Below are 23,771 nucleotides of genomic sequence, written 5' to 3' on the forward strand. Positions count from 1 at the left end.
ATAGTTACTAGATCTTTAAAGACTTAAATTATATGATTTAGACTTAAAGGTGACATATCATGAAAATCTGACTTTTCCAGGTTTTAAGTGCTATAATCAGGTCCCCAGTGCATCTACCTACCAAGGAAACGTGAAAAAGAATAACCCAGTATATTTATTTTGGTAAGCCTTTTTCTGCAAGCGTCTGAGAAAACGAGCACATCAGATTTCACTCCCTTGGTGACGTGGCAAAGGGATCTCATTATAATATTACCGCCCCTTAATCTGTAAATTTATACCCAAGGCGCTGTCATTTTGATCTTGCAAGCGACACCGGTGTACTAGTCTCAGCCTCAGACGTCACGCCCATGGACCGTTGGCTAAATGTCTGATGCATATGGGACACAAAAGTAGAAACACTTCAGGAGTGTTGAAGTCATCATCGGATTGGTTGAATTCTACAGGATTTCTGGGAGATGTGTGCGTTGCGTTCTTTAAAGGGGTCATATGATGCGATTTTAAATTTTTTGGAGTGTTACAAGTTCTTGGTGCATAAAGAAGATCTGTAAAGTTGCAAAGACTAAAGTCTCAAATCCAAAGAGATATTCTTTATAAAAGTAAAGAGTCAACCACACACCCCTAAAACGGCTCGTTCTAACATTTGCATAACGCCGCCCAAATGTTCACGCACAGAAAGAAGGCATAACTTTAGTTCTCGCTGCTGCCGCCGCTGTCATGTTGTGGATTTGCTGTGTGTTTCGTTGTGAAAGCAAACTACTTTGTTTGGCCTTCCAAAAGAGGACACAACTAGAAATCAGTGGTTAAGTTGTATTTCAACACTGTTCCAGAACAGTTCAACCCAAACATTCAGATGTGTGCTGTGCATTTTATGGAGGATGAGGACTGTTTCCTGAACCAGTAGCCTGCAATGCGTCTGTGGCACAACGCCTGTTTCTATAAAGTTGGGCAGTTCAAACTTTACAAGGACAGTCTGGCTCTTCTTACTCACAGCCTGTAAGTTTTTTTTATATTTAAATAATTTGCCAATGATGATTCAAACACGAGTTTTGAGCAGTAGAGGAGGCTTATTGTTTGTTGTTTCTCAGATCACAAATGTAGACATAGTTTTAAGTTTATGCAGCGCGTTCCGCAACGCAATGAGTAAAAAGATACAAACCCGATTCCAAAAAAGTTGGGACATTGTACAAATTGTGAGTAAAAAAGGAATGGAATAATTTACAAATCTCTTAAACTCATATTTTATTCACAATAGAATATAGATAACATATCAAATGTTGAAAGTGAGACATTTTGAAATGTCATGTCATGCCAAATATTGGCTCATTTTGGATTTCATGAGAGCTACACATTCCAAAAAAGTTGGGACAGGTAGGAATAAGAGGCTGGAAAAGTTAAATGTACATATAAGGATAAGCTGGAGGACCACTTTGCAACTTATTAGGTCAATTGGCAACATGATTGGGTGTAAAAAAAGAGCCTCTCAGAGTGGCAGTGTCTCTCAGAAGTCAAGATGGGCAGAGGATCACCAATTCCCCCAATGATGCGGCGAAAAATAGTGGAGCAATATCAGAAAGTAGTTTCTCAGAGAAAAATTGCAAAGAGTTTGAAGTTATCATCATCTACCGTGCATAATATCATCCAAAGATTCAGAGAATCTGGAACAATCTCTGTGCGTAAGGGTCAAGGCCGGAAAACCATACTGGATGCCCGTGATCTTCGGGCCCTTAGACGGCACTGCATCACATACAGGAATGCTACTGTAATGGAAATCACAACATGGGCTCAGGAATACTTCCAGAAAACATTGTCGGTGAATACCATCCACCGTGCCATTCGCCGTTGCCGGCTAAAACTCTATTGGTCAAAAAAGAAGCCATACCTAAACATGATCCAGAAGCGCAGGCGTTTTCTCTGGGCCAAGGCTCATTTAAAATGGACGGTTGCAAAGTGGAAAACTGTTCTGTGGTCAGACGAATCAAAATTTGAAGTTCTTTTTGGAAAAATGGGACACCACGTCATCCAGACTAAAGAGAACAAGGACAACCCAAGTTGTTATCAGCGCTCAGTTCAGAAGCCGGCATCTCTGATGGTATGGGGTTGCATGAGTGCATTTGGCATGGGCAGCTTACACATCTGGAAAGGCACCATCAATGCTGAAAGGTATGTCCAAGTTCTAGAACAACATATGCTCCCATCCAGACATCTCTTTCAGGGAAGACCTTGCATTTTCCGACATGACAATGCCAGACCACATACTGCATCAATTACAACATCATGGCTGCGTAGAAGAAGGATCCGGGTACTGAAATGGCCAGCCTGCAGTCCAGATCTTTCACCCATAGAAAACATTTGGCCATCATAAAGAGGAAGATACGGCAAAGAAGACCTAAGACAGTTGAGCAACTAGAAGCCTGTATTAGACAAGAATGGGACAACATTCCTATTCCTAAACTTGAGCAACTTGTCTCCTCTGTCCCCAGACGTTTGCAGACTGTTATAAAAAGAAGAGGGGATGCCACACAGTGGTAAACATAGCCTTGTCCCAACTTTTTTGAGATGTGTTAATGTCATTAAATTTAAAATCAACTTATTTTTCCCTTAAATTTGAAACTTTCAAATCATTGCATTCTGTTTTTATTCACAATTTGTACAGTGTCCCAACTTTTTTGGAATGGGGTTTGTAGTATAAGTCACTATAATCAGTCATTATGTCCCCACTGGATGCAACAAATGCCTCGTTTGTATTGGGTTTTATCGGTTTTGCCTAATCTGTCCAGATCACGAACGAATCTTTCTATTTAACCGGATCTTCTTAGTGAAACGGTCAAACCAGTTCACCAAATCGAACTGAAACATTTGAAATGGTTCGCGTCTCCAGTACGCACTAATCCACAAATTACTTAAATTATTCGGTTTATAAACACGCCTTACACTCTCTCTGACACGTAATAAACCAGAGTTATTCAGTTATTCCTTACAGTATTTTGACTGAACTGCTAAAAGAGAACCAATGATGGGATGTGCACAAGCAGAACAGCTGGACTGAGTCTTGTGCTGCTGGCCTGGGAGACGGCATAGTATGTTAAGGGGCGTAACATTTCCATCACATGCTTGAGGCATTCGACCAATCACAACGCACTGGATAGCTGGCCAATCAGAGCACACCTCGCTTTTTCAGAACGATAAGCTTTGTAAAAATCGAATGGTTTCAGAAAGGTGGGGCATAGAGGAGAAACAATAATGTACATTATATGGAAAATAATGTGTTTTTTGAACCTTAAACCACATTAACACATTGCATTACACCAAATACACAAAATAATGTTCTTTTTAGCAGCATCATATGACCCCTTTAACATTCCACCTGGAAACAAAGATGCTGTGGTGCCAAACCCCCTCACGAAAGAAGAAAGCTGTAGTAGTGTTTACAACTGTGACGACGAGCGCTTATCAGGATCAACTAAACACTGGAGTTTCAAAAGAATGTGAAATATTTAAAGTTCACGGGATAGAATCTTTAAAATATGTCAGAGAGTTTTACACACCGGTCTGTTATTGTGGCGACATTTCCACGCCCCAAAACGTGACGCTAAACGAAACGAACTGTGATTGGCTGTTTGACATGTCGGTCAAACGGCCTCATGGGCAGGCCTTGGCCAAAGAAAGCTGCCATGGATTCCAGACCTTCAGCTGTCAGTCTGAAGGTCTGGCTACACAAGACTAATGCTGTACCAGCTCTAATGCCATGGCGAAAGTTTGAGCAAAACATGCTAACTGTTCTGTCTTTGGCGCCACAGATGAGCACAGAACACTATGAGTCCCAGCCTCAGAGGAGACAACAGAGCAGTGGATTTATTGATTTATTTACTGTATGTTGCTGCTGCCACACAGATCTAAAACTTTCACAGACATAACCGACTGGTTTTGTAACTCATGTGTATTTTTAACGTAAACTTGTGTGTGAATAAGAACTTGGTTTAGTACTCGCATGTTGTGACAGCTTCTTTCTGTTCATGTGCTTCAGATGTGTGCACTCAGAAAACCCTATATCAGAAGTTTAAAGAGGTCATATTATGCTGCTAAAAAGAACATTATTTTGTGTATTTGGTGTAATGAAATGTTTATGTGGTTTAAGGTTAAAAAACACATTATTTTCCACAAACTGTACATTATTGTTTCTCCTCTATGCCCCGCCTTCTGAAACGCATCGATTTTTACAAGGCTCATCGCTCTGAAAAGCGAGGTGTGCTGTGATTGGCCAGCTATCCAGTGTGTTGTGATTGACCGAATGCCTCAAGCGTGTGACAGAAATGTTACGCCTCTAAACATATTGTGATGCCTTGTCCGGCCGGAGCGATGAGACATAAACATAAAACCCATGATAAATGTGATGTAAACATGATTTCTAGTCGTGTCTTCTTTTGGAAGGCCAAACAAAGTAGTTTCGCTTTCTCAGCGAAACAGCGTCACACACCAAGGCCTTGAGTGAGCAGAGGCCAGAGGCCTAGAGTGAACCGCGGCCGGCTTGAGTGAGCAGAGGCGGGCAGCTTGAGGTGGATTCTACGAAGGAGCATACATTGTGCTTGCAGCAACCACATGTGACGATCCCAAGCTGGACTCCACTTCATCCACAGTGAAAGCCCATTCTGCCATCCACAGTGCAAAGTTGATGTATTTCCTCAGCAACCAGCACGGATCAGCTCCAGGCATGACGAAGCGGATATTGTCCTCTTTTGGAAGGCCAAACAAAGTAGTTTCACTTTCACAGTGAAACACACAGCGTCTATACGACCTGGCGGCAGCAAAAATACTACAACTAGAATAAAAGGTATGCCTTCTTTCTTTGCGTGAACATCTGGGCGGCATTATGCAAAGCTTCCCACATACTGACGTAGATATGTGGGGGCGTGTTAGAATGAGCCGTTTCAGGGGGGTGTGGACTAGTCTCAACTTTTAAAAAAAACATCTCTTTGGATTTGAGACTTTAGTCTTTGCAACTTCACAGATCTTCTTTATTCACCAAGAGCTTGTAACACTCCAAAGAGAAAGGAAAATTTGAAATTGCATCATATGACCTCTTTAAACTAATATGGTCTAAAATGCATGATTTCAGCACTATAAACATGATAATCAGAACCAAAACACATGTTTTTTAGCAGGTCAGAGCTGTAATGACTCAGCTCTATTCTGAAAAAGGGGGCGGGGAGCAGCAGCTCATTTGCATTTAAAGAGACAGACACGAAAAACAGCGTGTTTCTTCTTCCACTCAAAAAAAAGGCATTTTCAAAATGATATAATAAATGATATGTGGGGTATTTTGAGCTGAAACTTAACAGACATATTCTGGGGACACCAGAGACTTCTATTACATCATGTAAAAAGGGGCATAATATGTCACCTTTAAATCCATATTTGCTAAATCCCAATTTAATTTGCTTTTATACTGCTAATAAAAGAAAGGTAAATGCTATAATACTTTTTTCATATATGGTTTACCTTTCTTTTTAAAAATGGTTTTGTCTAATGATTTAAAATGCTAAAATGACAAAAATTGGATATATCGGTCGACCACTATTCAGTAGAGCAGTTTTAAAAAAAATGATTTTCATTAAAGGTCCATTTTTAGTCCGCAAATTGGTATTCAATTTATGATTCTTCACTGCCTGGTTCTCTGAGATCCTTGCTGAAAACAGCTCATCAAGGAATCAAAGGGTCAGTATTGTAAGGAATGAGACCCATTTGAGTTCAGCTGGTGTTAAAGTGTAAACTAAAACTGCACACTTTCCACATTATTTTAAAGCTCTTACTGCATAAATATTCACCGTCAGTCATCTTTGCAAAGATATGGAAACTCCCTCGTGCTTTATCTGCCTCTTACTCCATTCATTAGCACAGAGAGCTGATAAAGCCACTCTCTCTGTTCATGCCTCAGTAACTTTCTTCAGACTAGTGTTTTTTCCCATCACACAGTTCAACAAAAAAAGCTCATCTGAAGCCCCTCCACCTTTCCTGTACTCTTAACCTTTTACATTTCCTCTCAAGGATTTAAGGATGTGGGCAAGTGGAGCTCTGCATACCTGCTCTGCCCTGTACTCCTGTACCAGGTGCTCAGTGTCACACTGAGGGTCAGGTCATAGTTTGACCTCAGGATGCTTTTAAACTTTGCTGCTGTTTTAACATGGAGTCAGATTATTCTTTTTTGTTTTGTTGTAAACTGTTCATTCACATTACTGAATGTCAACTTGGGTGCATGGTGTTTTGTTTGCATGCCGAATGTCATGTGTAGCTGTAAGGCAGGCAGGGACACCGCTCCTATCAGCTCACAATGAATAAAGATCACATCCCATCTGTCAACAAATAACAGTGCCAAACTACTTTAAGATGGGTTTACACTGTATACCCACACTTTTTTTATCCTTTAAAATTGTTGCTGGTCAGATTGAATGATATGACCCCAGTGAGAACTTTGGCACAGGCCAATGTTCATTTTCACTTTTTTGTTTTGTTTTAGGATATTCAGTAGAATTTAACCATATATTCAAACACGTTATATATATTTCATCTACAGTGCCCTGCACTAATATTGGCACCCTTGCTAAATATGAGCAAAGGCTGCTGTGAAAATAAATCTGCATTGTTGATCTTTTTGATCTTTCATTAAAAAAAAAAAATTCTAACCTTTCATTGAAGTAAGTGGGGAGAAAATCTCATGATACAATAAATGTTGGCCACAATTATTGGAACCCCATGAAATTCTTATGAGTAAAATATTTCTGAAGTATATTCCCATTCAGCTTGAAACTGTCCAGCCATGACATCCTGTTCCATAGGATTATAAATATGAGGAACACAAAGGCTAAATTCCCTTAATCATCCATCACAAGCAGTGAAACCAAAAAATATAGTGATGCGTAGAACAAGATTGTTGAGCTTCACAAAATAGAAAGTGACTGTAACAAAAGAGCTAAAGCATTGAAAATCCCCATTTCCACCATCAGGGCAATAAGTTACAATCAACAGAAAATGTTATGAATCTGCCTGGAAGAGGATGTTTGTCTATATCATCCTAATGCACGGTGAGGAGGAGAGTTTGAGTGGCCAAAGACTATCCAAGGATCACAGCTGGATCTGTATATATATGTATGTATGTATACATGTATGTTTATTTATTCATTTTTTTCCAAAAAAAAATAAAAGCCCAGCAGTGGGTATTTTACATGTAAGCACTTTGTAACTGCCAGCTTTGTTCTATGATGTAAAAAATCTTTCATGTTCCCCAAACTTTGTGGCAACAGACCAAGATGTGTGCACCTGGCTCTAAGTGGCTTAAAATGAAAAATGCTTTACTGATGGAAGTAAGCAGAGGAAATTAGTCTGTCAAGGTTTGTGTTTGGAATCTCTGCTATTACAGTGAGCAACCTCGTACCAGCGCGCCATGGTGGATTTATCGACTTTAAGAGATAACTTTTTCCATCAGCGGAAACATGGTTTCCTGGGCAGAGGTCCAGAGTCTTTCAGTTTTACCACTCCTCTCATTATCCCTGTGAGAGGAAAAACAAACATTATTTAAGACTCCATGTAATGAATTTGAGTGGTTTAGAGATGTTACTGTCTGCATATGCAGTCTTATTTTATAAATAAACTGTCTGTAAAACTCTGTAGCAGGCTTAATTACTGTAGTCTAGTATAATGGCTACTGTGTGCACTTCAGCCCTTGAGGGAGGCTGCGATTGGACGGGGGATCCAGAGCTGAATGGAGGAAAAGGACTCTCACATTACTCACATTTCTAAAGAGTGAGTCACTGGGTCAAGAGAATCCATGAACTGCCAAGTGTTTGCTTCATAATAGCCTCACACCGTCAAGGTCTCCCTCCCTGTCTCTTCTCTTATTCCTCATTCCTCCATTCTTGGATGTCTTTCATCCATACTGTAAGGCTGCCATTTGGTTTTTGAGTTTTTTTGCTGATGTAGGATCATTAAAGACAGATTCAAACTCAGACAAAGCTTTCCTTAAAGGGACAGTTCACCCAAAAAATTAAATTGTCATTTACTCACCTTCATGCTGTTCTAAACCTGTATGACCGTTTCATCTTACACAAAAATGCAAATATAGTATAATTTAGAATATTCTAAATTAGAACATTTTCCACTCTTTTTTTTCTTGCATTAAAAACAAAGTGAAGTTTTCAGTGAGTTTTTCAAGTTTAAAAAGAGAACAAAAGCTCCATGACAGTATCACAGTACTAGTTCATACAACAACCAAATCAATAGCTATGTGATTAACAGACTACAGTGTAAGTCATACACAAAAGAAGCTAAATCATACAGGTTTGAAATGACATTAGGGTGAGTAAATGATAGCAGAATTTTCATTTTTGTGTAAACTGTCCCTTTAAATTTAGTTTAAGTAAGTAGCCTGTATTGCGATGGCAGCATTTAATGTACAAGCCAAACCACATGAGTGAGAAATCTTTGATCAGTGTATTTGAATTTTAGTTCTTTCTCTCTGTCTTTTGTTCTCTGGTCCCAGTAGACGTGTTTCCTCTTTAGCACTTCAGCCCTGTGGAAAATAAGCAGTGTGCTTTTTTGACCCGGTTTCCTTTCAGCGTGTTGTGTGCTTCCTGTACCCCAGTTTTGGTGTTTGGTTTTGTTTCACTGTTCCCTTACAACTTTGTGCCATATGTACAGTAACTCTTAGAGGCATTTTGAGGAAAGTGTTCTTGTACATAACCTTAAATTAAAATTTGCTCTTAAAAATCTGAACATGTGTTTTTGTGAACCCTGGGTTGGCAGAGAGAAACGTGGGGACAAACCTCAACCACAACATACTCCATTCACAGACTATCTAATTTTTCTAATTTATAGTTTTTACCATACTCAACATCAGTAAAAACAATGGAATGCAAAACACTTCTATCTCTTTCTCTCTCTTTAGTGTTGGATGACGAAGATGAAGGTGAGAAGTTTGAGTTTGACAACAGTGGTGATGAAGCCCCCGAGGCAGAACGGCCACCCCCTGAACCTGAGGCAGTCTTCATGCCTCCACCCTGCTCTTCAACAGCCAGGGACGCACCCGTAAATGGAACAAGTCCAAACCAAGATAACTTACTCACCGCAGAGGCTGATCTGCCCCCTCCACCTCAGGACTGCCCCACTAATAACAGCCCTTTGGCTCATGCACCCTTCCCACAGTGTGATCTACCACCTCCGCCCATAGAGCCGTGTCAGAATGCAGCAGAACGCCAGGACGGAGACCCTCCTCCACCATCAGAGGGCGCTATAGGAGCTGCTGTTGACAGCAAGCAGGACAGTAAGTTTACATTTAAGCACAGATATTAAGATGAATTATTTTATTTATGAAATTGATTTTAAAATTAATTAGTTAATTCTGCTTTTTAAAGAGAGAAATCACAAGATCTTCTATTGACCGCATAATAGTTTTTTGAAAAAAAGTCTTAATCTCAGATATGTTTCATCTTAAAGGGATAGTTCACCCAAAAATGAAAATTCTGTCATTAATTACTCACCCTCATGTCGTTCCAAACCCGTAAGACCTCTGTTAAGCTTCTGACCCTGCATAGACAGCAACACAACTGACATGTACAAGGCCCAGAAAGGTAGTAAGGACATTAAAAAGTCCATGTGACATCAGTGGTTCAACCAAAACAAAAATAATGACTATTCAACAATTTCTACTTTTCTGTGTCAGTCTTTGACGCGTATTCATGAGAGTACCATGACACATTGTAAACAAGGCGCAGTGAAATCCAGGTTCTATGTCAGAATACAATCTCCTGCGTCAGCAGCACCACATGCATGCATCATGATACTCTCATGAATGCATGTCGAAGGCTGACATGGAAGAGAAGAAGTTGTTGAATAAAGACATTATTTTTGTTTTCTTTGTGCACAAAAATATTCTCGTAGCTTCATAAAATTGCGGTTGAACCATTGATGTCACATCATGGACTATTTTAATAATGTCCTTACTACTTGAACGTGTCAGCTGCATTGCTGTCTATGCAGGTTCAGAGAGCTCTAGGATTTCATCAAAAATAGCTTGATTTGTGTTCCGAGATCAACAAAGGTCTTCTGTATTTACGTAATGTTTTTAGTGATTTTCTTTAGTACAATAAAAATATAAAAGGCAGTTAATTTTGTAAACATTTCTTGTTTTTTTTTTTCTGTACTATATTACACATAATATTTTTCACAGTATAAATTGAGTTTTTTTATACATGAAAATATATAGTACTTTTTTTTACATACTGTACATAATGAAGGGGCAGGGGTGTGTCTAGAGGGGTGGCACCACCCCCCATCAAAATATGCTTGGCCCCCCCAACAGCATATACTGATCAGAGTATAACATCTGCGGTGTGGGAGCATTTAGAGTGCATCTAAAATCTCACGCGCTGATGTCATATGCTAATCGGCAGCGCAACGCCGCTTGAAGTAGAGAACACCTACTCACTGTCTGGTTCACAGCCGATTAATTCCAATATGAGACGTCACTGGCACCAGCACCGCTTAAAATAGAAATCATTATGTTACGTTTCTTCCTGTTGTTTCAAACACTAAAGGCACAATCAGTAACGGGGGAAAACGCTAAAATGTGGGGTTTTAATAATGTTAGCATTCTTACACTAGGAATTTTAAAATGTAGAATAGTAAACACCTGTTTGTATCGAATTAACAAAGGTTTTTACGTGGTAGTCTTATATATAATTTTTTTTAATTTGCAGTGTCCAAGAACAGCTTCACATTTAAATGATTTTGTCTTTAATCTGATGCGAATATGGCTGTTAAATATACTATTGTGTACTATTGATGATTAAGTAGTTTTTTTGTTTGTTTGTTTTTTTAGACCAAATTTTGTAGGGAAACAAATGAAAAGTGGACAAAGTCAGGCACAGCAGCAACACATTCAAAGACAGTTAGATACAGTGCAGTGCAGGTCAGAGCCAATCCACCAGGCAGGGCCAAGTTGGCCAGCAAATTAGCAGCCCTGAACCTGGTAGCACAGGTCAGGCCCGGCCAGAGAAGGCCAGTGAGGACTACACCAGCAGCTATCTATCTGCAGCATCATGAACAATTTTTACAAAAAGTTCACAAGACACACACACATTGTCTGTTTGGACAATAAAAGAAGTGGAGAACAATTATTGTCTGTTCAGTGGATTATATATATTAAAAGAGAGATGAGTTGTCCAGGCGCTTGTGCAGTGCCATTTTTATGTCATCCCACTTGTGTTGGGAAACATGACTTTTCCCATGGGCCCCCCTGACTGGTTCTTGGTCCCCCATGTACCACCCCATTAAAAAAATCCTAAAATCATCCCTGTGAAGGGAGTCTCTAACAGCGCACAATATTTTGTTGTGATGGTTTATGGTGACTACAGTGAGTTTTATGCAATTAACCACTAGCCTTTGTGAGCATGAACCATGGAAATTAATTTTTTTTACAGTGTACAGTTATCAATCTCCCCACTAAAACAGTTTTGTGTATAACTGGAAATCAAATCTACAGCCATTTTGGTGGCAGCCCACTGCATCCAATTGCTTTTAATTCTTGCATGGTTTCTGAGGTTACATCTGTCTCTTTCTTTCCTTCCCTCTTTCTTTCTAACTGTTATTGTAGGTGATCTTTAGTTATTTGTATCAGGAATCCCTCCCACATAAGATAATATGAATTTACAAAGATTATTCACTAGTATAGCTGCATAAACTGAGATTTCTGTGTATTTTCCAATGGAAATGCAATTTTCACTTTCCTACAAGACTTACAGTCTCAGACTTTCCTGATAAGTCACTGTACTTTCTGATCAATAGTGAACAGAGGTGCCGGTGTGGTTACCACCTCTGCGTCCAACTCCAAGCTCAAAGTCAGCCCCTACTCTGTGATTGACATCGCCCCTATCCAGCAGCAGCTGCTGTCAGAGCAGAGCGGCCCTCCCTCCTCTCCCCCAGCCAATGAGAGTGAAAGAGGCATTCAGGATGTGCTCAGTAGCCCTGGGTTGCCCTCTGGGTATTCAGTACCAGTGCCCTGTGGTTATGCAACGCCCTCAAATGTGCCGGTGATCCCACCAACCTACACCACCCCAGTTATCATCCGACACTTCTCTATGGATGAAGATGGTAAAAAGAGAGATATTCCCACCTGTTTCCATTTCATTTATTCTCTCCATTGGTCTGGTTGGAATAGGGGTTCACCATCACCATACATATCCTCTCTCTTTTTACTTTCCTGGCTCTCACCTCATTTCTCTCATGCGCTCTGTCTCTTCTTTTTCTGAAGTTTTGCCATGAGGAAGTTGGGGATAATTTTAGCTGTGACTTTGGCTGTGATGAGGTTTCCTGTTTTCTCTAAAGTGTAACAGTAGCCTGAATGTTAACTACATTTTACACGAGTATTTTCAAATGTTTTTACAAAACCATTTCTAACATTTATCATAAATAGTAGTTGTTTTCTAAAACCACTTTAAAACTGGCTAGTCAATAAAGCAGTAGTATTATCAAAAGTATTATATTTTGAAAAATGGAAATTATGCAGTGTAAATATTAAATTAAAATCAACTCTTATAGTTTTTTGTTTCTTCAAAGTAGCCACCCTTTGCTCTAAATTAGATTCATGTGCACACTGTATATAGATTTGTTCATCGTAATTTTTACATACTAATTCATAGGTATGCTCAATTTATAATTGTAATTTCATGCATTTAAGCTTAACCCAAAGTTTTTACAGTTATGAGAAGCATACAGTACATCCAGGCAAGTTCATCTTGACCTGTAGTGTAGGTAGAGATGAGGAGGTATGTTGAAACTTGTGAGTCAATTGTTTTGTTGTGTCCTGCAGTGACTGTGGTGGGAGCAGGAAATACTCCAGTGGACAGGTAAGTGAGACCGCACATATGTTCAGTACTGCTTTGCTTCCTTTGAGATGTCGAATGCATATTAATGTCCCTCTGCTGTATTCAACTTTTTGTACTAAGTACTTCTAAGTACCCTCTATTTTTATGTAGGGGTTTTGTGTTTGCATGCTCGTGTACAATATAGTTTGGACTTCATGTTCTCATATTAATATTTGAATACTGCAGAGATGGATATTTTAAAGGGGAGCATTTATGAATATTAATTCCAAGTAGCATGTCCAGTGTTTTCAGTGAAGAGTGTCCAGTCATCAGAGAGGAAGATGCTCTTACCAAGTGGGTGTCAGACCCAGCAAACACGGCCTGGATGGAGAGTAAGTTCTCAGCATTTTGCTAGGCTGATAAAATGCTTAGAATTACATGCGAATGTATGTATGAAGCCTTGTTTGCCTCGTTTAGCTGTGTTTCCTCTTTCTGAAGAGAATCTCAGACATTTCCTTCCTTCTCACTGAAGAACCGCTAAGCCTCCTTCAGAGGATCCGTTAACACATACTGTACACACACTCTGAGACCCACTGCACTGCTTTAGTTTGGTTGGATGTGAGAATTCATGTGTTTGTCGCCATGTTTCTATTTATTTTAGGTCCAGATGAAGTTATTTATGATGATGTACCAAGAGAGAACTCTGGATCAACTACAGGTGTGTTCATCTAGTCTTTATTGTATGATGTATTTCTTCATGTTTATTTACCTAACAACTAATGGCTGACAAGTTCATGTTGAGATTGCACACCACATTGCACATTTTATATCTGTTTTATCCAACATGTTTTTTTTTTTGTTTTTATAAAAAAAACTACAGGTATTAATAATTACATTCAAATTCAGATTAGTTGATTGATCCAGAATTGTTTTAGAGATTTGATGCATCTATAAAGCAATTATTTTTCCACCCCTGTAGACTGGCTATGAAAATATGAAAGATATGAAAACTGAGAGTAAAATTTGCCTGCTCAGCAATAAGACGGTGTCATGTGACTGACAGCTCTGCTGTTACAGCTCATGAGGGATAGAATGGGGATGTTTTTGAATAATGTGAAACCTATGTGCATGTCAGACCCAGGTGAGATGATCTATGATGATGTTGAGTTCGGGGAAGAGGGCGGCAGCAGCTCTCTGGACAACGGCTGGAGCTCCAGTGAGTTTGAGAGCTACGAGGAAGCCAGTGACACAGAGAATGGACATGGAGAGAATGGCCTCCCAGATGCTTTTGTCAGGGGCCGTGCACCCAGCAAGAAAACACATGTATGTATTCATACTGCTTCAGTTTGTCTCATTATTTCTCTCTTATTTTTTCCTCTGCTGTTTATTTGACTCGAGCAGCAGAGATTCAGTGTGATAGAAGTTTAGATGTGTGTGTGTGAGTGTAATGAGATCTGATGCCTGGTTCATTGGTTTTTCGCATTTGCCCACACTAACATTTCAAAAACGCGAAATGTAACTTCAATCCGCTTGTAATGGTTTTGGATTTGTTTGTGTGTGTAGGCACTGATTTAGTAGAAGAGGTTTATTTGAGTGAATACTGTGAGTGTGTGTGTGTGTTTATTTAAAGTCTGGCCAAGGCATTGGTTTATTTCTGAAGTGGCAGAACAAATTTAGAGTCATAATTCTGAAACCGTCATTGAGAGAGGGATTTGTGTGAGTTTGTGGATGTGTGCGTGTGAGGTTTAAGATTCGTTTGTGAGGAAGTGCTCAAAATAAAATGTGTTAAGGAAATCTTTTTTTATTTTTTTTAAGTAATACTTCTTAATCATATCTGTGGCATGCCATCATTTGTAACCAGCAATAATTTTGTCCCATGCCTCACTATGCTTGCACAATCTTTATATAATGTTATTTAAAATAATTAATGGTGTATTTAAGAATTATTTCAGAATTCCTTTGATTCTAATTTTTGTAATGTTGGTTATTGGCCATTACAGAAAATAATTATTATAAATATTATGGAATTTTATTTTCAGTAAATGGAAAACAACAGCATGCCATGTAAACATTAGGTATATTACTGGAGTGAGATTCTGAACAGAATGAGGGAGTAAAGGAGAGATGGCGGCTGTGTGCAGTAACTCGTTCTCTGCCCCCGTTCAGCTGTCTGAAGATCTGACACGTTTGAAAGAGCACTATGAGAGAAAGATGCGAGATCTCATGGCAAACACAGTGGGGACAGTAGAGCTACAGCAGCTCAAACACAAACATGAGCAAAAGGTAAAAAAAAAACAAGAATGTGTATGTCAGCCAAACTGACAGCTCTCCATCTCTGGAGGAGCTCTTTCTTCTCTGTGCTAGTCATCCTGGTGATGGGCTTCCTCTATTTAACCTCCAGACCTCCGTCATCCTCACTAAACATCTGTTTGTGTCTCCATAGATGTAGCTGTTGTCATCTGTGGAGAGTGAATGTTGTACACAATTTTACTTCTCATTCATCCTCAGGCTTCGCATGTCATTCTGTGTTTGAAAACATTGTTGGTATACAATTTTGCCGTTCAGTGACTGCCACAGCAGGGCACAACTTTTATTAAATATTGGTATAATGGGACTACTTTTGGAAAAATCTGTCGAGTTCTGCAGATTTGCAGTTGCGGAGCTGCAGTTGCAGTCGCTGTTTCTCTTATTTATCCATCAGTCTTCATGTTCTCTTAACCCTCATTTTACTCATCTGGTGTCAGTGTCGATCGATCATTGTGTTTGGATGCATGTTTTGTTGAGAGCTTATGTTTTAGTTAATAGTTATTCTCCATGGTGAATGTCTGTTTAAATGATGTGAAATCTCAGGGGTGAATTCATTAAGGGGTGGGACACTTTTGTCTGCAGCATTCCTGAAGCTAACTTTGCTAAAATGAATCAGGGATTGCAGTATGTATGGATTTCTTTATGGAGTTTTTCTTGTACTGTTACTTGATTTGAATTATTTTAAGCACAGTTAGAATCTTATCTCATTTTTAAGTGAATTCCCCCCTTGTTATTTTAAGTGGTTGTAGTTCAGAGATGTTGCATGTGCTACAGATGCAGCGACTCGTAAAAGCAGCCAAGGATGGGACTAAAGATGGTCTGCAGAAAACCAAAGCCGCAGTGAGAAAGGGACGATCTTTCATCCGCACCAAATCTCTCTGTCATGGTAAGAGCACAGTCAGTAGCACATCCTCCAGCTTACTTAATTCACAGATGGTTGATTAAAAGCCTCCTCCTGTTTAATTCATTTGGTTCATCATTATTTCCTTAGAGAAGAAACCCAGCTGCTTCGATGAAGAGTCAGATCTGTTCATCGAGGTGGAGTGTTTTAATGTGGACCCGGTGCTGGGACCTGCACCTGATGGGCTCTCTCAACACCAGGTACTGTCTTACACAGCCTTATTTGCCTTTTCTGAGCCATTTTTTCAGTTAGTTTTAATCAACTGTTGACAAGGGTTTTTATATACAGTGCCGTTCGAATGTTTGGGGTTAGTATTTTTTATTGATATTTATTCAGCAGGCATGCATTAGTCAAATGTGACTTTTAAGACTTTTACATTATTAAAGATTTCAAGATTGCAGATGCTGATCTTTTGAACTGTTTTACTTATCAGATAATCCTGAAAAAAAAATACATCATGGTTTCCGCAGAAATATTAAGCAGCACAACTTTTCAACATTGATAATAGGACAAAGCACCAAATCAGCATATTAGAATGATTTCTGAAGGATCATGTGACACTGAAGACTAGAGTAATGGCTGCTGAATATTCAGCTTTGCCAACACAGAAATAAATTACATTTTAAAATATATTAAATTAGAACATTTCACAATGTTGTTGTTTTTACTCTTTTTGATCAGATAAATGCCTTGAGCAAAAGAAACAACTAATTCTTATTGATTCTAAACATTTGAAGAGTAGTGAATGAAGTAATTTCTTTAAAATAAATGCATACATTTTCTGAGTGTGACTTAAGTGGCCCTGCATGTTGTTTTTGTGTGTGCATTAACATGGAAACAGGTGATGAGGAGATGCATTCTGGAGATGATTCTAGAGAGTGAGAAGAATTATCTGGAAGCTCTGAAGAGAATTTTAGAGGTTTCTACTCTTTTTGTCTGTTCTGGTTTACATTGCAGTGGAAATTTGTTTTTTAAATGCGTTGTTTAATGTAAAACCTTTAATTTAGTTTCTGCACACATTAAAGGGATATTCCACCCCCAAGATGAAAATTTTGTCATTAATCACTTACCCCCATGTCGTTCCAAACCCATAAAAGCTTCGCTCGTCTTCGGAACACAATTTAAGATATTTTGGATGAAAACCGGGAGGCCTCTGACTGTCCCATAGACTGCCAAGTAAATAACAGTGGCAAGGTCCATAAAAGGTATGAAAGTCGTCATCAGAATACTCCATCTACCATCAGATGTGCAATCTGGGTTATATGAAGCGACGGGAACACTTTTTGTAAGCGAAGAAAACAAAAATAAAGACTTTATTCAACAATTCCTTTGTGAACAGTCTCCTCTGTGTCTCTCCATATCACCGTATGCTGCGTATGCTCTTCTGTACAAACCCTTCCAAAAGAATACAAACTTTCAACGTGTATTTAGCTTTGATTTGAAAGAAAACAGTGCATGTATTGTGGAGTATTCTGACGACGACATTCATACCTTTAGTGGACCTTGACACTGTTATTTACTTGGCAGTCTATGGGACAGTCACAGGCCTCCTGGTTTTCATCCAAAATACCTTAAATTGTGTTCCAAAGATGAACAAAGCTTTTATGGGTTTGAAACGACATGGGGGTAAGTGAGTAATGACAAAATTTTCATTTTGTGGTGGAGTATCCCTTTAATTATCCAATAATGTAAATTCTTTTTACGTGCTTTACACATAACAGCAATATGAAAAGCCGCTTGCTGAGATTGAGCCTCGGTTACTGAGTGACTGCAAGCGCAAGGTGATGTTTTATCGGATTCGGGAGATCCTGCAGTGCCACGCCCTGTTCCAGATGGCACTGGCCAGCCGTGTGTCTGACTGGGATGAGCTGGAAATGATCGGAGACGTGTTTGTAGCATCGGTGAGATATTGCGCCTCTATGCCCCATCTAAACTCCTTTTCTAAACTTTTAATCACACACCACACCCTTTATCTGAGTTTCTACATGTACAAACCTTCTCCACCCTTTACCAGCTGTTGTGAGGTGTGTGTGTGTGTCTAAAATGTATCTGCAACAGTAGAAACTGTAGTTCATAAAAAAGCATAATGGTTTCCACTGTCATACAGTATCAGTGCCGTCACCTCTCTTTCTGTCTCTTCTGCAGTTTTCTAAGTCCATGGTGTTGGACGCTTACAGTGAATATGTGAATAACTTCAGCTTGGCGATGGGAGTGGTGCGGAAGGCGTGTGCCGCTAAGCCCTGTTTCCTTGACTTCCTCAAGGTGAGACATCCCAAAAGACTCCAGAATATTCCTGTGTTGCAGTAATTACATGTGAACCATTTCTGCACTGTTCTGTTAGGTAATTCACAAAAATAAGCTTCAAGGCTTTGGTGATCTAAATCCCAAACTTTTGAACAGTAATGTATGTTTTTGTTCATAATTCATTCTTGAGCTTTGCTGATTGTGTTTGTGTATAGCATCGTCAGGAGACCAGTAAAGACCTTCTGACCCTCTATGGAATGATGATGAAGCCTATTCAGCGTTTCCCTCAGTTTATACTACTGCTGCAAGTGCGTCTTATCTCTCACACACACTCACACACAGACTTTCAGTTCTTTTGGTATTAAAAAAAATTACTCGTGCTCCAGTATATTAAAATATTTTTAAAAATCTTGACATCTCCAGAAGAGGGCGCCTCTTTCTTTCTGATCTGCATCACATCAACAGTCACTTTAATGTGGAGTCACTTTCATGTAGTTCACATGAGGCAGAACTGTTTCATAGATGCTTAGATTTTTATTTATTCAGTTTTTTCTGTTGATGTACTTTTTACAGCCTAACATCCATTATCTTTTGTGTAGGACATGCTAAAAAACACGCCGGTGGGTCATCCCGACCGTCTTCCACTTCAGATGGCTCTCACTGAACTGGAAACACTTGCCGAAAAATTAAATGAGAGGAAAAGAGAGGCAGATCAGCGCTGTGAGATCAGACACATTGCTAAGGCTATGAATGAACATTACCTCAGCAAGGTACTGCAGCCCCTCTGCTCCAAGACCTGGCATGATAACCTGTCCTCTGATTGATCACAGTAGTACACCTCAAAAAACGTGTATGAATGTATATGTGTGTGGGTGTTTCATCTAATTCGTTATTTGACATTTGGTTGTTTCACATAGTGCGGTTAAACCCAGCGTGTGTCTGATTTTAGTTAAGCCCTGCTGTCGCTGATATGAAATCAGTACTGAGCCAATCCTCTGAACAGAACCAGCTTGAATGCTCCACCATCTGGGGCTCTGATATATTTTGCTAAACTTTGCACTCTGTGACTTCTTGCTCTTTCATGTTGATGGATAGGTGTGTTTTATTTTCTCTAAATGAAGTTAAAGCGTTAGTTTACCCAAAAATAAAAATTAGGCTGTGTTTTACTCACCCCCGAGGCATCCTAGGTGTATATGACTTTCTTCTTTCAGATGAATCCAGTCGGAGTTATATTAAAAATTTATCTTTCAAGCTGTTACGTGGCACGTGGTGTTGCATTCCTTCAGTCCAAAAGACGTGAAATAAAAAGCACCCCTTCCAGAAAAGTGTCTCACACGGCTGCAGGGGGTGAACAAAGGCCTCCTGTAGTGAATCAATGTGTTTTTGTAAGAAAAATATCCATATTCAAAACGTAATAATCACTTGAATTTAGCTTGCGCTCACTGTTGTAAACGGAGCAGTTCCGGGAGCATGACGTATGAGGTCAGCGTTGCGGATGCACACGAAAACACAGTGGAGAGATCAAAACAAAACAATGGTCACTTATTAGAAGTACAAAACAAGGATTTGTAAAGAAGAATGTCGGAGGATTTCGAGATAAGCCAAGAGGAGACTGATTTTCCTTTGCTAAAGTAAGGAAACTTCGCTTTTGATCAAACGTTGGTTTTCACGAGACTCACCAGCGCATGCGCAACACTGACCTCATACGTCATGCTCCCGGAACTGCTCCGTTTACAACAGTGAGCACAAGCTAGATTCAAGTGATTATTACGGTTATGGATATTTTTCTTACAAAAATGCATCGATTCGCTACAGGAAGCCTTTGTTAACCCCCCGGAGCCGTGTGAGACACATTTTTTTTTTTTTTTTTATGGAAGGGCGCTTTTTATTTCACGTCTTTTGGACTGAAGGAATGCAACACCCATTGAGTGCCATGAAACAGCTTAAAAGATCAAAGACAATTTTTAATATAACTCCGACTGGATTCGTCTGAAAGAAGAAAGTCATATACACCTAGGATACCTCAGGGGGTGAGTAAAACGCAGCCTAATTTTCATTTTTGGGTGAACTAATCCTTTAAGTTAAGCTTTTATGTTCTGCTTTAGCTAATAATAGAATATTATCAATATTTTGCCATAATGTAATAAGTACTGTAGATGCTAATGTTTTTAGCATGTTTTACTTTCCTTTTTTCCCCCTCAGACCGATTTGGATGAGTGTGTGTGTGTGTGTGTGTGTGTGTGTGTGTGTGTGTGTGTGTGTGTCCAGAGTCAACTGATGAATGACTGTGACAAAGTAGGACCCTTAAATTTTTAATTCCCAACTCAGTCCTTTTATTGCTGTTTCTGCTTCTCTCTCCATTTATCTCTCTCTCTGTCTCTCAGCTGCTGAGCAGCGGCAGCCGTTATCTGATTCGTTCTGATGACGTTGTGGAGACCGTTTATAACGATCGCGGGGAGATCATTAAGACAAAAGAACGACGAGTCTTTCTTTTGAATGATGTTCTCATGTGTGCCACCCCCAACCAGCGGTATGACCCGTTATACATATCCATTATCTGTAATAACTGTCAGTCTGAACTGTTTAGCACAACATCACTTCAGAAATAATTTTAATTTCTACATCTTTACAGTAAAACCTTCTTACTCCATATAAATCTCTCCTCTGTCTGATTAAACTAGCTTTTCTGTCCTTCAGCCCCTCTCAGGATGGTGTGAATGTGGGAGCTGGAGGTGAAGGTGTCCCCTCAGGACAGCGCTTCCTGCTCAAGTGGAGCGTTCCTTTGAGTTTTGTTGAGGTCGTAGAGTTTGGCTCCAGTGAAGAGATGGGCGACTCCCGATTTCCCCCCTCGCACTCAGGAGATAAAGTCGTCATTAATGCTAAACCTAGTAAGTTCCTGTTATACAGACAAAAATATGTATGCAAACACATCTACCTTGTGTCAAATTTTCTGTAGTTAAGTCAAAGTCTGACTGAATCTTGGTGCTAGAACTCTATTTTTTTTTTTTTTTTTTTTTTTTTACTGGAGGTCAAGGTCAAATGGTTGAAAAACCCAAACTTTTCAAAAACCCAAACACTTCACAATCAATTAACTACATAAACAAACAACTAAAAACACATGAGTCATTCTGCACTACTCAGCAACAACGCACTATGTCCTTGAATGAGGCTTTTCCATAGGGCTGCAATATAGCAGGAGGAAAACCTAACAAAGATATTCAATCAACACCACCAATAAAACATCAGCTTGATTTTAAAAAATAATCAAACAACTTAACGTAACCAAGTGATTGTAGCAATAGGAGGAAGTGCTTAGAGAGATATTCATTCTGCACCACCCTTAAGCAAAGACACACATGTCCAAACTAAAATGAAAAACCAGACTCAATGTGACATTTAAAGGACTCATACTTATTCAGAAAGAAATATGGTCAGATCCAGATAAAGATGTCATGGATTATTCCATGTTGTTGAATGGAAAACGTGACTCTGAAGATACTGGCATTAAACATTATTCACTGTGCTTTTCCAGTGTCCCAGACGTTTTGACATGTCTGACAGAATCATGATTGAAGTCTGGCTTTTAATGTGACATCTTAAAATGAATCATTGATAGGAAACATGTCAGGAGAAACTGCGAAGATAGAAAACTATAGAAAGAGATGGGGATAGGGAAAGGAGAAGGAGAGGGTAAGAGATAGAACTCAAAAGCTTTCTGCTTAAAGCACAGAAGTTAGACACGCGACATTTCTTCTCATTATACCATTCAAAGCAGGAGGCTTTGAAGTGTTCGCCGAGTGCTGTGCTAGTCCGCTAAAAGTCATCTGATTTAGTGGATTGCCTGTTTCCCCAGGGATTATAGTCATAGGGTGGTTTTAAAAATGGCTGCTGTCCTACCTCCTGTAAATATGGGTTTTAATGTAATGCTTGATGAATATTTATAATTTTGTGCTGATTTACATATATATGACCCAGGACCACAAAACCAGTCATAAGTAGCAAGGGTAAATTTGTAGCAGTATCCAACAATACATTGTATGGGTCAAAATTATCGATTTTTCTTTTATGCCAAAAATCATTAGGATAGTAAAGAACATGTTCCATCAAGATATTTTGTAAATTTCCTACCGTAAATATATCACAACCTAATTTTGGATTAGTAATATGTAATGCTAAGGACTTCATTTGGACAACTTTAAATGTGATTTTTTTCAATATTTAGACTTTTTTTTTTTTTTCACCCTCAGATTCCAGATTTTAAAATGGTTGTATCTCGGCCAAATATTGTCCTGTCCTAACAAACCATACATTAATGGAAAACTCATTCTCAATTTCATAAAACTTATGACTGGTTTTGCGGCCCAGGGTCACATATGTATCTTTTGGATTCTGCAGTTTTTGCAGCTGTAAGAGACTCCAGTGCAGAAAACACAGAATAATAATAAAACAGCCCTTCAGTGCTTGACCCCTAATGACGCAACATTTCTTTTCAAAATCATCTGCCGTTGAAGACGTCTTCTCTCCCCTTGGAGGCTGTCTGCTCTGTTTTTGTGGTTTGGAGAGAACAGGTCACACTGACTCACAATGCTGCACAAAAGAGGAAAGACTGTTTTTCCTGTTTCATTGCATGTGCTCTATTCAGCACAGCTGAGGTGACAAAAGAAGGGACTCCGGTGGGATTGACAAGATATTATGCAAAAACCCACTCTGTAGAAGTACAACACTGTAGGTCTCAATTGGATGCTTGTTTAAGCTTTTACAGTTATAGACAGAGAGAAAAAACGTTGGACTCTCTGTGCCTTCTACTAATGCATGAAGGTAGAAAAATCACTTTTCTATGCATTTGAAAAAGACTGGTGTTGTCTCTATGGTTACTGAAAACAGTCTGTGTTCAAGAGCTGCTCTGATTCAAACTAGAGCACTGAATCAAATGCTCTTGCATTCCCAGCCTCTTTCTGTCTTTATTCTCTCTCGGTTTACTTTTCCAAATCTAATTAACCATGAAGAATAAAGCTACCAGGAAGGGAGGTGATGTCACTGTTTACGGATGCTGTGAAAAGGTTATGGAGAAGTTCCAGAGTACAATTTTACATTTTTAAATTTTGCTAAAGCTTAAAGATTGTATACATTTTCTATCTAGTTTAGTTAGTGTGTAAGAATTTGTGAAGTGCTGAAGTGCCACCTTGGTATTTGTCAGTGTTATTTTAGTAATTTACTTTTACTTCTATTTACTTAGTAGCTTTTATTTTTATATTTTCATAGTTTTTTTATTTTATTTTATATTTTAGTGCTTTTATTGTTTGTTTGTTTTTTTTCTTTATAGCTTAATTTTTATTTAAGTTTTAGTTATATTTAGTTTCGTTAATATTAGTAGTAGTTTAGTTTATATTAGTATTAGTATTTATTTCAGTTAGTTGCCAAGGCAGCCTTTCTAATCTTTAAGTTAAGTTTTAATTTCAGTGACTGAA

At 39.0% G+C, this 23,771-nt stretch overlaps 1 protein-coding gene across 6 annotated transcripts in view; it reads left to right on the forward strand.

Annotated features, from left to right (window-relative positions):
- LOC109083427 (rho guanine nucleotide exchange factor 10-like) overlaps positions 1–23,771 on the forward strand; it is a 51,099-nt gene that overhangs the window by 9,002 nt on the left and 18,326 nt on the right. For 2 of the 6 annotated variants that reach the window (XM_042742321.1, XM_042742322.1), the window contains exons 3-18: positions 8,936–9,310; positions 11,833–12,138; positions 12,857–12,893; positions 13,146–13,243; positions 13,513–13,569; positions 13,987–14,174; positions 15,018–15,134; positions 15,933–16,044; positions 16,150–16,259; positions 16,901–16,978; positions 17,781–17,960; positions 18,205–18,321; positions 18,519–18,611; positions 18,903–19,073; positions 20,688–20,833; positions 21,001–21,191. In XM_042742321.1, coding sequence (XP_042598255.1) covers positions 8,936–9,310; positions 11,833–12,138; positions 12,857–12,893; positions 13,146–13,243; positions 13,513–13,569; positions 13,987–14,174; positions 15,018–15,134; positions 15,933–16,044; positions 16,150–16,259; positions 16,901–16,978; positions 17,781–17,960; positions 18,205–18,321; positions 18,519–18,611; positions 18,903–19,073; positions 20,688–20,833; positions 21,001–21,191 — 2,376 coding nt within the window. The remainder of the gene's footprint in view (positions 1–8,935; positions 9,311–11,832; positions 12,139–12,856; positions 12,894–13,145; positions 13,244–13,512; positions 13,570–13,986; positions 14,175–15,017; positions 15,135–15,932; positions 16,045–16,149; positions 16,260–16,900; positions 16,979–17,780; positions 17,961–18,204; positions 18,322–18,518; positions 18,612–18,902; positions 19,074–20,687; positions 20,834–21,000; positions 21,192–23,771) is intronic. The other 4 variants (XM_042742323.1, XM_042742324.1, XM_042742325.1 and 1 more) reach the window with 4 other exon arrangements.

Source organism: Cyprinus carpio, chromosome B17 (genome assembly GCF_018340385.1).
Source record: "Cyprinus carpio isolate SPL01 chromosome B17, ASM1834038v1, whole genome shotgun sequence".
NCBI classification, from domain to species: domain Eukaryota; kingdom Metazoa; phylum Chordata; class Actinopteri; order Cypriniformes; family Cyprinidae; genus Cyprinus; species Cyprinus carpio.